The sequence below is a fragment of the Callorhinus ursinus genome, unplaced genomic scaffold (genome assembly GCF_003265705.2).
Source record: "Callorhinus ursinus isolate GAN/ISIS: 27379988/994484 unplaced genomic scaffold, GSC_fseal_2.0 scaffold9, whole genome shotgun sequence".
Taxonomy (NCBI): Eukaryota; Metazoa; Chordata; class Mammalia; order Carnivora; family Otariidae; genus Callorhinus; species Callorhinus ursinus.
In genome coordinates, this window is record NW_027397071.1 from 15,833,812 (window position 1) to 15,846,565 (window position 12,754).

Below are 12,754 nucleotides of genomic sequence, written 5' to 3' on the forward strand. Positions count from 1 at the left end.
GTAAGGTAACTGAGAGCAGGCTGTGTCTTAGTCATTATCTTTTTCCATCGGCAACTAGCACAGTGTCTATTCAGATAAAATATTTAACAAGTATTTGTTGAATGAACAAATGAATAGATGAAGAAAAAATAAGTCAAGGCACACCTAAAAAAACAAAATCCTGGGTTAAATATAATATGTGTTTAGGGCCCATGCTGTCACCAGAAAAGATAGGGGCAGGGAAGTAAGATAATTTTAATAATCTTTTCAAGGGCTTAGACCTCTTATATCAGGTTGTTTATCTTAAAGGATGCTGCAATATTATGTCTTTTTACAGTTTTGGTTAATTTCCTGTCCTACCTCACCATCCTTAGTGCTATTTTTGACTTTTCATAGCTCTCTGGGATGCTACAACCTTAATACACTTGAGAATAACCTGCTGTGTTTCCTGATACTTGATGGTAATGATAGTACATCTTCTTATTCCTTGGTGTATGTATAAGCATCCATTTTATTTGCATATGTTTATAAGTCTGAACAGTTTATGAATGTGTACCTATGTCTTGACTAACTTTATTTTATGTAATGTCTTAGCTTAGCCGATAAATTAGTATATTATTGATATTTCTCCATCTCTTTTTAGGGACTCCATTATTTTTTTAAGAATCTAAAATATTCTCTTAAAATTATTCTCTTACTATACATTCTTATAATAGTACCATATAAAGAAAAGTAATATTGCCTCCATATTTGTATTACATTTCTAAATGAGTAAAACACCATGATACAAAATAATATTAAATGATTAAGAGCAAATATAGGTAGAGTGGAGTTAAAAAATCATCTGAATTGTAACTTCTAAATAGCATCAGAAATTCAATATTTTCATTATTAACTTTGTAGGCTAAAATGCTCCGAAAAGAAATGTCAGTAATAAATTATCCTAACAGCACAAACAAACAGTTATCTAGATAACCCCAAAGGGAGTGTCTAAATTGAATAGATGATCCCTTTTATTTTTCCAACTAAGTTGAAGGTGATTAAGAAGCATTATCCCATGATGATTTAAATAGCATTACTAGAGGGACCAATTCCAGATGGCAGGAGTTCTTCAAACAGAGAATCAGTATTGGAAAAGTTGATTCACTGGCACCAAAATGTCATGGGTGAAATATTAACTTACGAAAGACATCACCACTTCTGGGAATGATCTATGTTTATGGCTACTTAGGGAATTATTTATCTGGAATTAGTACCAATGGTAAGTATTTTTACACCTACATATGTTTTGTGGCATGATCTCTACATCTTAGTGCATATCATTGTAGTACTAAATAAATAGAAATATTATCTGGCTCAACACCCACTGAAGACTTTTGATTATACTTATCATTTACTATTTATATTGTACTACAGATATATTCTACTCTTTACAAAAAGGTAACTGCTAGACAAAGTCAGAGAGTAAAATAACTCTAGTTTGATTGCCATATACAAGTAGGAGGAAATGTATGGAGAGTTATGAAGCTCATGCCAAAAAAGTAGCTATTGTAATGACTCAAAACTGTGCATAAGATATGTGAGAGTAAGGAATCAAATGGATAGGATCAATCAATAATTTATACATGGTGCCCTTATTAGTACCAAAGCATCATGACTTTCCTGTCAAAAAGCAAATAAAGACTCCAACTCTAAATATATGGCCTAAAATAAAATGGATTAAGACTGTAAGAAGTGATAAAATTGTAAGTGAGCTTATATGTGACATAGAGGTGGATACATTCATATAAATCTAAAAGAAAAAGAAGGGTTGAGAGAAGGTAAGTATTTGTTTACACACTGGCATAGATTGGGGCTTTTACAGATGATGTGTTCATCTGCCAACATGTATTTAAGTATTTCAAGTGGTTTACTGCCCCCCCCACACACACACAGAATGATTGCATTCATTAATCTGAGAACTGGTTACCATTTTCTTACTGTTGGCATTCACTTTCAGAACGAAGTCTCTAATTTAGTTCAACTAAACTTTAATATCTCTTAGTAAAAAGAAATGGAAGGAAAAGGCAGTGAAAACTTCCTTAATTTCCTTTTTCTTTCTTGCATCTTACCTTTGCAAAGAGAAAGGCAATAGAAAGGTGATTGTATTTTGTCCATTTGTAATCATTTCTTTTGGAAAAGATACCTCTCAAGGGACTCAACATAATTAATATTAATTTAACATATAAAATGAAAATAAAGGAAGAGAGGAACCATACCAAATCAAAGCAAATTATATAATAATTAGGAAATTGGAAAGTTCATGGTGTTATAGACAGATTACTAAATTAGGAATTAAAAAAGCTGGGGCCTAATATCAGTTCTGCAACTGTCTAGTTGTATGGCTTTGGGACAACTCATTAAATTTTTTTCGTTTTCATTTCCTCATGTACAAAATGAAGATATTGAGTCAAATGCTCTTTTTTTATGGGTAGGTCCTCCTAAAATGGGGCACATTCATCTCTCATAAATGTAGCTCATCATTCTTTCACCCTCCCTTCTGCTCATAGACTCTCAAATTGTTAAAATTAAAGGGAAAACCTAGGTCTCTTTTACTTTACTGCTGAAAATCAAAGTTAATATCATCATATCATCAAGAAAATATGGCAACTTACTCATATACACAGTGACACAAAAATAAATGTAAAATATATAAGTTTATTTCACATCTCAAGCATTACAGAATATTTAATCTTTATTTTGTATCCTTCCTTGTTACTAGCTTTTGAAGATTCGATGAAAAATAAATGAGTGAAGGACATTGTGTTTCTACTGTCTTTATCTGACAGTAGTTAAAACAAAAGAGACTCTGAGAGTTACAAGAAATAGAGAGACCACCTATTTCATTTTTGCATAAAGGAATCATCTCTATAACATAACTGAAGGATGGTTAGCTAGTTTCTGTCCATATGTTTCTATTATTGGGGAGTGGGACAGTATTCAAGGGACTGGATTATTTTTAATCAAAAAATAATTACAAAGTTTCTTTTTAAATCAAGTTATGACTTCCAATGATATTCGCTACTACTGAATTATGATTTATTATTGCTAAATACAATAAGAAAAAATATATATGGACTGTGGTAAACAGAATAATGTCCCCTCAATGATGTTCACATCCTAATCCCCAGAAACTGTGAATATGCTACATTACTCAGCCAAATGTGACTAAATTAAAAATTTTGAGATGGGAAAATTGTCCTAGATTTTCTAATGGACCCAATATAATAAAAAAGGACCTTATAAGAGGATGCCTGGATGCTTAGAATTAGAAAAAGAAGAGAGGATGACAGAACAGAGATTGGAGGGAGTCAGTTTAAAGATGGAAGAAGGGGCCAAAAGCCAAGGAATGTGTGCTGCCTCTAGAAGTTGGACAGCCAAGAAAATGGATGTTTCTCTATAGACTCCAAGTACAGCCTTGCTAACACTTTGATTTTAACCTCGGAGAACTTATTTCATATTTCTGCTCTCTAGAACTGTAAGACACCAAACTTATGTTTTAGGTAATCTCCTATAGCTAAATTTAGGGTAATCTCTTATAGCAGCAACAGGAAATTAATACCTGAGTCTAGATGACAGTAATTACTACGTAAACATGAAACGTTAAGTCAGCCAAATAATGCCATAGTCTAGCACTATAGACTGTGAATATTAACGTTAGAGAAACAATGGATGTGAAATTACAGTGAGTTCTAAAAATTAAAGTTAGATAATACAGAAATGAAAAATTGCTTCTAAAGAAGACTAATTAGATTATAAATAACCTTAATTTAATTACATGGTAGGTAACTGTGTTCCCTAGCTGACATTTATAAGATACAAGTGAGTCGTTCAGTTGTTGTTGTTAGGTAAAATCTGCCTATAGAATCTCACTCTCAATCTAAGAACTAAGTGGTTGTCATTTCATTTCTTTGCCAGCCTAGGATCTTAAAAGCATTTGATGCCACATTCTTTATACTGGATTTGTCATCTACAGTGAAAATGCAAATAAATTGGCTACCAATGATTTAGTAAAATGATGAAGACAGCTCCTTCTTTTCATCAGTCAAATTTGATCTAACAAAGGCACTGCATGTCTTCAGATGAAAGCAATTTTGTTTAAAGAACTAATGCATGTTATGCAATAAAGGCATGGTCAAACACGATGATTGCTTAATGATATTCCACAAAGAATAAGCAAGACCCATCCCTTTTATGTGCAGTTGAAGAAGAAAATTGTGTTGTTCAGTTTGCTTATTTAATTTTAAATAACTGGGATTTGTTTTTAGCTTTAGGAAAATTTGCAAAGTGAAGAAAACAATTAGACCAGAAATTAATGACTCTCAATGATCTTAATTAATATGTTACATTCATATTACATTCATATTAGGATAATTTTTCAACAAATACTCATGCCTGGCAATACTGTAGGAATTGGAGATAAAATAATTTTTTAAAAGGTATATAGTTACTACTCTCAAGAAGCCCTTAATATTTTCTACCAGAGAACTCAATCAGATATGCTAATAATCGTAGTATTGTATGATATGTCCTATAACAGACAATTGTGTAGGACATAAGTAGGGGATAGAGAATGAACATCTACAGCAGGTTAAGTATAAGAGAAAATTTCCTGGGGGAAGTGATGCTTAAAGGAAGATCAGCAAGACAATGAAGGAAGAAAGGGGTATTCCATTAAAAGGCAACAGCCCATATGAAGTCTCAGAGATATAAAAGAGCATGTGAAACACTTTATAACTTTCAACATGACTGAAGTTCTTTTACTACTAATTTTATGAGAAGTAGGAGAAGTTGATGAAAAAGAGAGCTATTGGTAGCATTAAAATGGTAGAAAAATGATTACTGAAAGGGTCCAAGATTTGATCTGTACCAAATTTAAACATATTTCTGGACTTTAATTACCTTAGCCCAAAACAAATAAATAAAACACAATGTAGTTGTGTTAGTTAGAGTAATCCAGAGAAACAAAACCAACAGGATGTGTAGGGGGTGTGTGTGTGCGCATGCTCATGTGCACGCATATATATATGAATATATATCATACATAATATATAAAAATATTGATTATGAGGAATTGGCTGATGTGATGGATATTTCCCCAGATCTCTAGTCAGCAAGCTGGAGACCCAGGAGAGCCCATGGTGTAGTTCCAATCCAAAAGCCTGCAAGCTAAAGACCTAGAAAGAGCCAATGTTTCAGTTGGAGTTCAAAGGTAGGGGGAAAAAATCAATGTCCCAGCTCAAAGGCAGTTAGGCAGAAGAAATTTTCTTTTACTAAGGCTTTTATTTCTATTCAGGACTCCAGCTGTTTGGGTGAGGCCCACCTACACTAGGGAGAGGAATCTGCTTTACTTAATATACCAATTCAACTGTTAATGTCATCCAGAAACACTGTCACAGAGACATTCAAGGTAATGCTTGACCAAATATCTGGGCAAACCATGGCTCAGTCAAGTTGACACATAAAATTACCTGACATAATAATAACATTAAAAAATTGTCTATATAGTTATATATCTAGGTGTCTCTATTTTATCTCTTTCTATCCAATCTCATCTCTATCTACCTAGCTAGTTAGCTTTGTAACATTTACCTATTTTAATCATCAAAACATAAGTTACTGAGAAGAATCCCAACACATCTTACCCCAAGATCACTATGATTTCATTGTGATTGTCTGTCCCTGCCTCATCCATATCATGCTGATTAGGCTCCCCTATAAACTTTATCTGGAGGTTCCTTGTGCACTGTGGATTGCATCACCACAATCATACATGAAAATTATTATTACTCAATAATTAAAACTATTGTAAATCTTTTTATAACAAGTCTGCTGTCAAGATAGCCCTCCACACACACACACACACACACACACACACACACACACACACACACACGCAAATGATCTTCTTCTATATTCTCATCTAGTTATAAGATGATTCTGGCTTGGTCAAATTGGCTTGCAGTTTGACATCACCTAAAACTTTTAGTCAGGTTGCATATTGATTTCAAAGTCTATTAACCAGCTTTTTTCATCACGCAAAGGTTTTTCATATTGGAATTTCTTTCACTTTTATTTTTCCTTTTCCTTCCTTCCTTCTTTACTTATTTTCTTCCTTCCTTTTTTTCTATTCATTCAAAAAAAACACAATAAAACCCCATCATAATGTTAAAAGTTGGAGAAGAAAAGTTCAAACAATGTAAAACTGATAGCCGTGTTGCAACAAAATACCAAAATAACTAGGGTAAGCCTGCTATGGAAGTTTGGAGCCAGTCACCAATAACATGGCATTTGCATCACCAGGGACTTATAGTGGAAGATTTTCAATGCATTTTTAGAATGTCTGCTATGCACCTAGCATTAACTGGAATCTAAGGATACAGCAATGACCAATGAAACAAAAGTCTCTGCCCTCATAATGCCTAAAATATAACTAAAATAAACAACAAACAAATAAGCAAAGTGTATGTCACATGATAACACATTATGTGGAAGGAAAATAAAGATGAGTAAGAGGCAGTGGCATGTTATAAGGTAGAAACAAACAGAATAGGTCCCACAGTAAACCTGATACTTGAGCAGAGACGTGAAGGTGAGGGAGTAAGCAATGTAGATATCTGGCAAAAGAGAGTTCCAAGAACAAAAAAAAATTTTAAGTACAAATTGAAAAAGTAAAAGCACACAAGTGGCAGGTTTGAGAAAAGGCAAGGAGGCTAGTGAACAAGTGAAGTGAACAAAAAGGAAACTAACAGGAAACGACATGGACAATTTAGCTAGGGCTGGGGGAGATCATGTAGATTCCTGTAAGTGGTTTGAAGGAGTCCGATGGATGGGAAGATACTGTGTTTTGAGCACAGATGTGACATATTATTTTACTTCTGGTGATAAGAGAAGCAGAGACGTCAGGTGGTATAAAAAAATTAAATTAGTGGTGGTAGCTAACAGAATTTATTCAATCAGTTGAAAACTGGCAATGGAAGTTTTTTGGCTTGAACAACTTGGAAGGAAGTATGTCTCTCAAGACGCAGAACACACTGGGAGAGGAGATCAGGAGTTATATTTTAGAGTTTCTAAGTTTGAAATGTCTATTAGACACCCAAGTGGTATTGTTGAGTAGGCAGTTGGTATTTAGAGCTCAGTGGAGAGGTCTGAACTAAATATATCATTTTGAGAATCATTAGTATGTAGATAGTACTCAAGCCCATAAAACTGGAGGGGATCAGCAAGAGAAGTGGCCTGAACACTATGCTTCAAATACTGAAAGGCAAAAAGCTGAGGGAAAACCAATAATAGAGACTGAGAGAGAATCTATGAGACAGGAGGAAAACTTGGAAAAGATACTGTCCTGAAAATAATGTGAATGAAATGTCTCAAGGAGAAAAATTTATTAAACTATTAAATTATCATACACTCTAAATGGGCCAAGTAATATGAAAATTGAAAATGAATCGTCTTTAGAAATGGAATCACTGGTGAGATTGATAAGTGGATTCAGTACACCGATTGTGGCAAATCCTCATCTTAATGGATTCAATAAAATATAAAGGAAGAAGAAATAATGGATAACAAATAGATATAAACAAGACTTCTGAGGAGTTCTGCCATGAAGAGAAGAGAAATGGGGTAAACTTAGGAGGATATGGCATCAGACATGTTTGGTTTTGTTGATGTCTAAAATGGAAGAAATAACACCACATTATAATGCTGATAATAATCACAAATAATCATGAATGGTTTTAAATAGGATCACAGAGAATTCTTCTATGGGAACAGGTGGGAAGACAAAGTATGTGTACTAATGCTATTTGTAGTTTAGATAGGGGAGTGCAGACACATGGAAGTTCTCTTGTAATTGCTTTCATCTTCTCAGTGAAATAGAAAGCATGGTCATCAGCTGAGAGTGATGATGGGTTATTGGTAGAAAGAAGAAAAGAATAATGTCCTGAAAACTGCAATTAGGAGCAAAGAGGACAGTTTTCCACTGTCAGGCTGTGATAGAGGAGTGTGGCAAAGGGCTTGGGAGTGCCTTAGAGGCAGCTGTCTTCTCAGGAGAGAACCAGATTTCAATAAAAGTAAAAAGGTGAAGAAATTTTCAGAGAAGAGAGTAGACATGAGGGGATGCCACTAATGATTGTGAGTTTCTCACATGTTGCTGTCTGCATTAAATCGATAAAGAATCTTTCATGTACATTGAAAGACAAGTCTGAGTTTTCCCCAGGAACTAGTTATTTTTTCACTGAGTCTATGAAGAAGTTTAGCCAGCCCAAATCTCTCTTGATGTGGAAAATGTACAAAGCCATAAACTAGTTGAAGGGCATTCAATACAGAGTATTATAGAAAGTGAAAAGATGTATCACTCCTTTCCCCCTCACTTTGGGCCAGATTTATCTTAGATGTCACATCGTACTCAAGGGAAGACTCATCCATTGAGTTTTAGAAGTTGATATGATATAACCAGGAAAGACAGGCAGAGCTGCCAGCCAGTGGAATTGTATATTTTAACCATATTGAGCCAAACCTCTACCCTGAAAATTTCCTTGGAACATTTTTAAAGCAATACAAGAAAGTTGTATTGCTGACTGATATGGAGGATATCAGTTCCAATTAGCAATTTTCCCATATCCATGAGAACATATTGTAACAGTCCCAACAAACACATACAAGAAAACTGGGTTCACTTTTGTTTCTTCCACAAATCCTGAGACCAAAATAAAATCTTATTTCAGTGTACTACATTAATGGAAAGAAATTTGTAGTTTGTTATATTTAGCAATTTATTTCTGCTCTAACATATGTCTAAAGGGGACATGGCTCACATATGTCCTTCAGTCTATTATACAAGGTCTTTCTAATTATCCAACAAACAGAAGAAAAAAGTTTAATTTTATGTGACTAAAGCAAGCAAAACAAAACAAAAAGATCTATGTGACATTCTCATTTTCTTGCTACAAGGTAACATTACAATAGAGTAAAAGGAATTGTAAGGTAATATAACAATGTTGAAATAAGAATCGGGAAATAGAAAAATTAAAATGTGCCGATGTATTTGTGCATATGTGTAACTTGTATGTGAAGGAGGGAAAGTTTCATCTGGCAACTACTGAAGTAAAACCTCAACAATCAAAACGTAATACATTAATTATAGAAGTAAGTGAACAGCTTGAATTACAAAATATTTTTAAATGCAGCTTATTTCCAATTCACATAATAATCTAAGTTAGTCCTATAAATTTTATTTGAACTGTTGCCTAATAGAAAGCTTTAGAACTCACTGAAAAAAGAGATGAGATCACTTTCAAATTATCCTATCAATTAAACGAGCATGGGTGATTTAAATTCCCCATCAAAATCCTGTTTATAATAAAAAAGCTTATTTCCTATCTTCCTTGCTTTTCTGCCTTTTTTTCCTTTGATGCAAAGAAAACACTATTTTTAACCTCTGTCACAGTTACTATATGGTCCAAATGATGGGAAATTGCAGTAAATAACATTTCTTGATTGAAATTTTAAGAAATTATGTGCCATAATTGAAGCATGTTACTTCTCTCTAAATCACACATTTCTCGGTAATATAATAGAGAAATAATACCTCTCTCATGGGACTACATGAGGGTTAAATAGCATTTTGAAGCACCAAGTCCACTGTCTAGCATTTAGTAAGTAGTAAATGAATGGCAGTTTATTTTTCAGTAATTCGTGTTCAAAAACATTGCTTGTGCTATATGTCCTACTTCTTAACTAATGTAATATCCTGGCATTACTCATTCAGTTCACTTTATCCAATTTTACACGATTCCAAATATATCTTATGAAAAAAGTAAAGATATCTATGCTTTTCAGAAACTCTACCTGCTCCTGGCCCCATTCTCATAAAGTTTAATTTTTTTTAGATTATCTTTTCAAACAGTGGTGTGAACGTGTTTATATTTGGGAGAACAAAAGAAAAAAAAAGAAAGTAACAAAGACCCTTCAAAATAGAAAAGGCTATGACTGTGGGAATAAATCAAGAGTACAATTATTTAAAAAAAAAAACATATGATAACCAGTGATTTGCCATAGGATTAACAAATGAGGAATGGCAATTTTATAGGTCCTATCTTTACTCACTTTCAGATCATCTCTCATCTCTTGAACACTGCTTGTTGTGTCGAAATTTTTTTGCAGAAAGTAAGATAGAATTGAACAAATGCCCCCTAAAGCCTCTTCCAATTCTGGGATGTATGGTATTTCAATTTAACAAATCTTTGCTAAGCACATGTTCATTCAGGTCCCCCACATGCTCTGATTTTAGTTTGTTCCAATTTTCTATGCTCCTTTTTGTATGCATGTCCCATTTGGTATTTATCCAGAATCATAGTACGTGTTCAAGAAAATGAGAAATACAAACAGATCTAAATTTCAGTTGACCGTGGTCCAGCTCTTTAGCAAAATAAAATATCTCAACTCGAAGATTAATTAAAGATGTCAGAATAGAATAATATCAATCACTGGATCATGTGAGAACTTTTCCCAACTGTTAAAGTGAGAATGTTGAGAATGAGGAAAAGATTGATTGAAGCCCCCAAATGAATATTATTTAATTACTAATCATTTTGGACTCTTCCATTTTATTAAAGCGTGTTAATTCTACCACTAGCACAGTTGTTAAAACACATAGTGTGTATAACTACCATTGCGATTTCCAAGGAGTAAAATTTCTAGTTTACTATTACCCAATTTTTATTGAAAGCATTGTTGAGAGCAAATAATTCAGGGAAGGTTGTTTGGGAATATACCAATATGTTAAGCCAGACTGTCCACGAAATAGGGATGTGTACTGCAATAGCTCTTCTTCATTATATAGTTCCTAATAAAGTATATTTTATATTATGCCAAGTAAATCTATTAACAAGTGCATAAAGGATTTTAAGATGCTCAATAAATAGGGGAAGGATGGAAAAGTTATCCTTCTTGGAGTCCAACATATAATAAGGCCTTCAAAAATTATTTTTTAATTTAGGGAATATAGCATGGTAGTTAAAAATTCATGATACGGAATTGAATTTGATCGAGTTTCTACTTATTATCTATGGAACCTTGAGAAATTAACTTCTACAAACCTCATTTTACTGATACATAGATTCAGCGTAAAGTGAAACATATCTCATAAGACTGTTGTGGGGAAATATATGGGATAATATTTTCTCGCAGTATCTGAAACACAATAAGATGAGGACAATAAAGATACTAATACCAGTTACAGCCTGATAGCTAATTATATTATTGGTATTAGTATTTTTATGCATGTAACTGTCTCTTTTTAGGTTACTCATTAGGTAAGCCCTCTCCATTTGAGCTTTTTACAGAGTGGGAAAGGCGTGGGTACAGCTAACAATCAATAGTAGTCTGTCCACTCCTGGGCATCCTTCCAATGACCCAGATGGTCACTACAATCCACCTGGATACATTTAATTCTCCTGCAAATAATACCAGGTCAGAGCTCCATAAGTGGGATTTAACCACAAAACAAAATAATTGGAAATTATCTAATTATATAGTAGATAAATTTATCTTAAAAAACTAATGAAAAAGCTAAACAAACACATATCACTAATTACAAATTGCATTGTGTCCTAGTGTTGGGGAAGTTCTGTCTCTTAATCATATGTCTTTTTCTGTCCTGTCTTGTTACTTTTTCATAGAGTTTAAAACGCCCCATTGAAATAATGTCCACTAAACTACAGTTATTCTTTTGTTAACTTGTAGCAAATTCTTAAATCTTGCTCCTCATGCATCTTGTACTTTCCTTCCTACATGGCTTTCTTTTACGCTCTTTCTGTCATCGTTATATATTGTTTTCCCCTCCTTTGTCAACTGTCTGTATATGCATATTTGCTTCTTGTGTTCTCCTAAATATTTTTTCCTGAAGGGTGTATCCTCTATGCAATGAACCACATTATGCTGCTTTCCTCTTACTTTTACTATCTCTTTTTGATAATTTCCATCTGTATGGAAATAGCAATCGCTTATGAAATCATTGTGTTATTTGTGTTGCAAGCATTAATAAGTGGTTTCCATTTTCTGTGACAATGTGACAATGGTCACTTGCAGTTCCAAATGACATTTTGCTGGCTGAAAGGGGGCTATTTTTATCCTCAAGAAACATTGATAGCTTTCGGGAAAAAAAAAAAAACTGGCCATATATAAGTCAGAAAGCCACCCCCCCCAAGAAAAAGTTTCCTTTAGGAAACAAAGCAAATTATTTCAGTCTTTTTGTGAACTCATCTACCTATAGGAAAATGACATAGTTCAAAAACAAAATAAAACTTTTTTAAAAAAGTGTTTACTTTTGGACATTCTTTAATGTCCAAAGGATATTCCTTGTGGTTCCATGCAGGTAAAAACCTCAGTGCACAAATAATTAGCTTAAATTCACCTTAAAAATTTAAAGTTTACATGTGATTTAGCCTGACAATTACTTTCTGGCCATGGGACTATGTAGATATGTTGCTGTGCCACTTTAAATGTTAATCTAAATATTATGTGGCAGTATCCACACATACACACATCATTGTCCCCAAATAGTAACTATGCCTGGAAGAAACCTGATTATGGAGTTAATTTAGATCATTGAAATAATTTGCTTCTGTGGAACAGGGAGAATCACATGCTTTCATCTGTAAAGTACTTTCATCTCCAAAGTACATCCCTCCACAGAGCATTAATTGATAACTTCATACTGGCTTCCCCTCAGTTA

General features: G+C 33.6%; 1 protein-coding gene across 2 annotated transcripts in view; it reads left to right on the top strand.

The window, feature by feature from the left end:
* Positions 1 to 12,754, top strand: part of OLFM3 (olfactomedin 3) — a 201,113-nt gene that overhangs the window by 9,158 nt on the left and 179,201 nt on the right. The window contains exon 2 of one of the 2 annotated variants that reach the window (XM_073896233.1): positions 376 to 440. The exons of the other annotated variant lie outside the window; for it this stretch is intronic. Coding sequence (XP_073752334.1) covers positions 438 to 440 — 3 coding nt within the window. The 5' untranslated portion in view covers positions 376 to 437. The remainder of the gene's footprint in view (positions 1 to 375; positions 441 to 12,754) is intronic. 2 annotated transcript variants of the gene reach the window in all.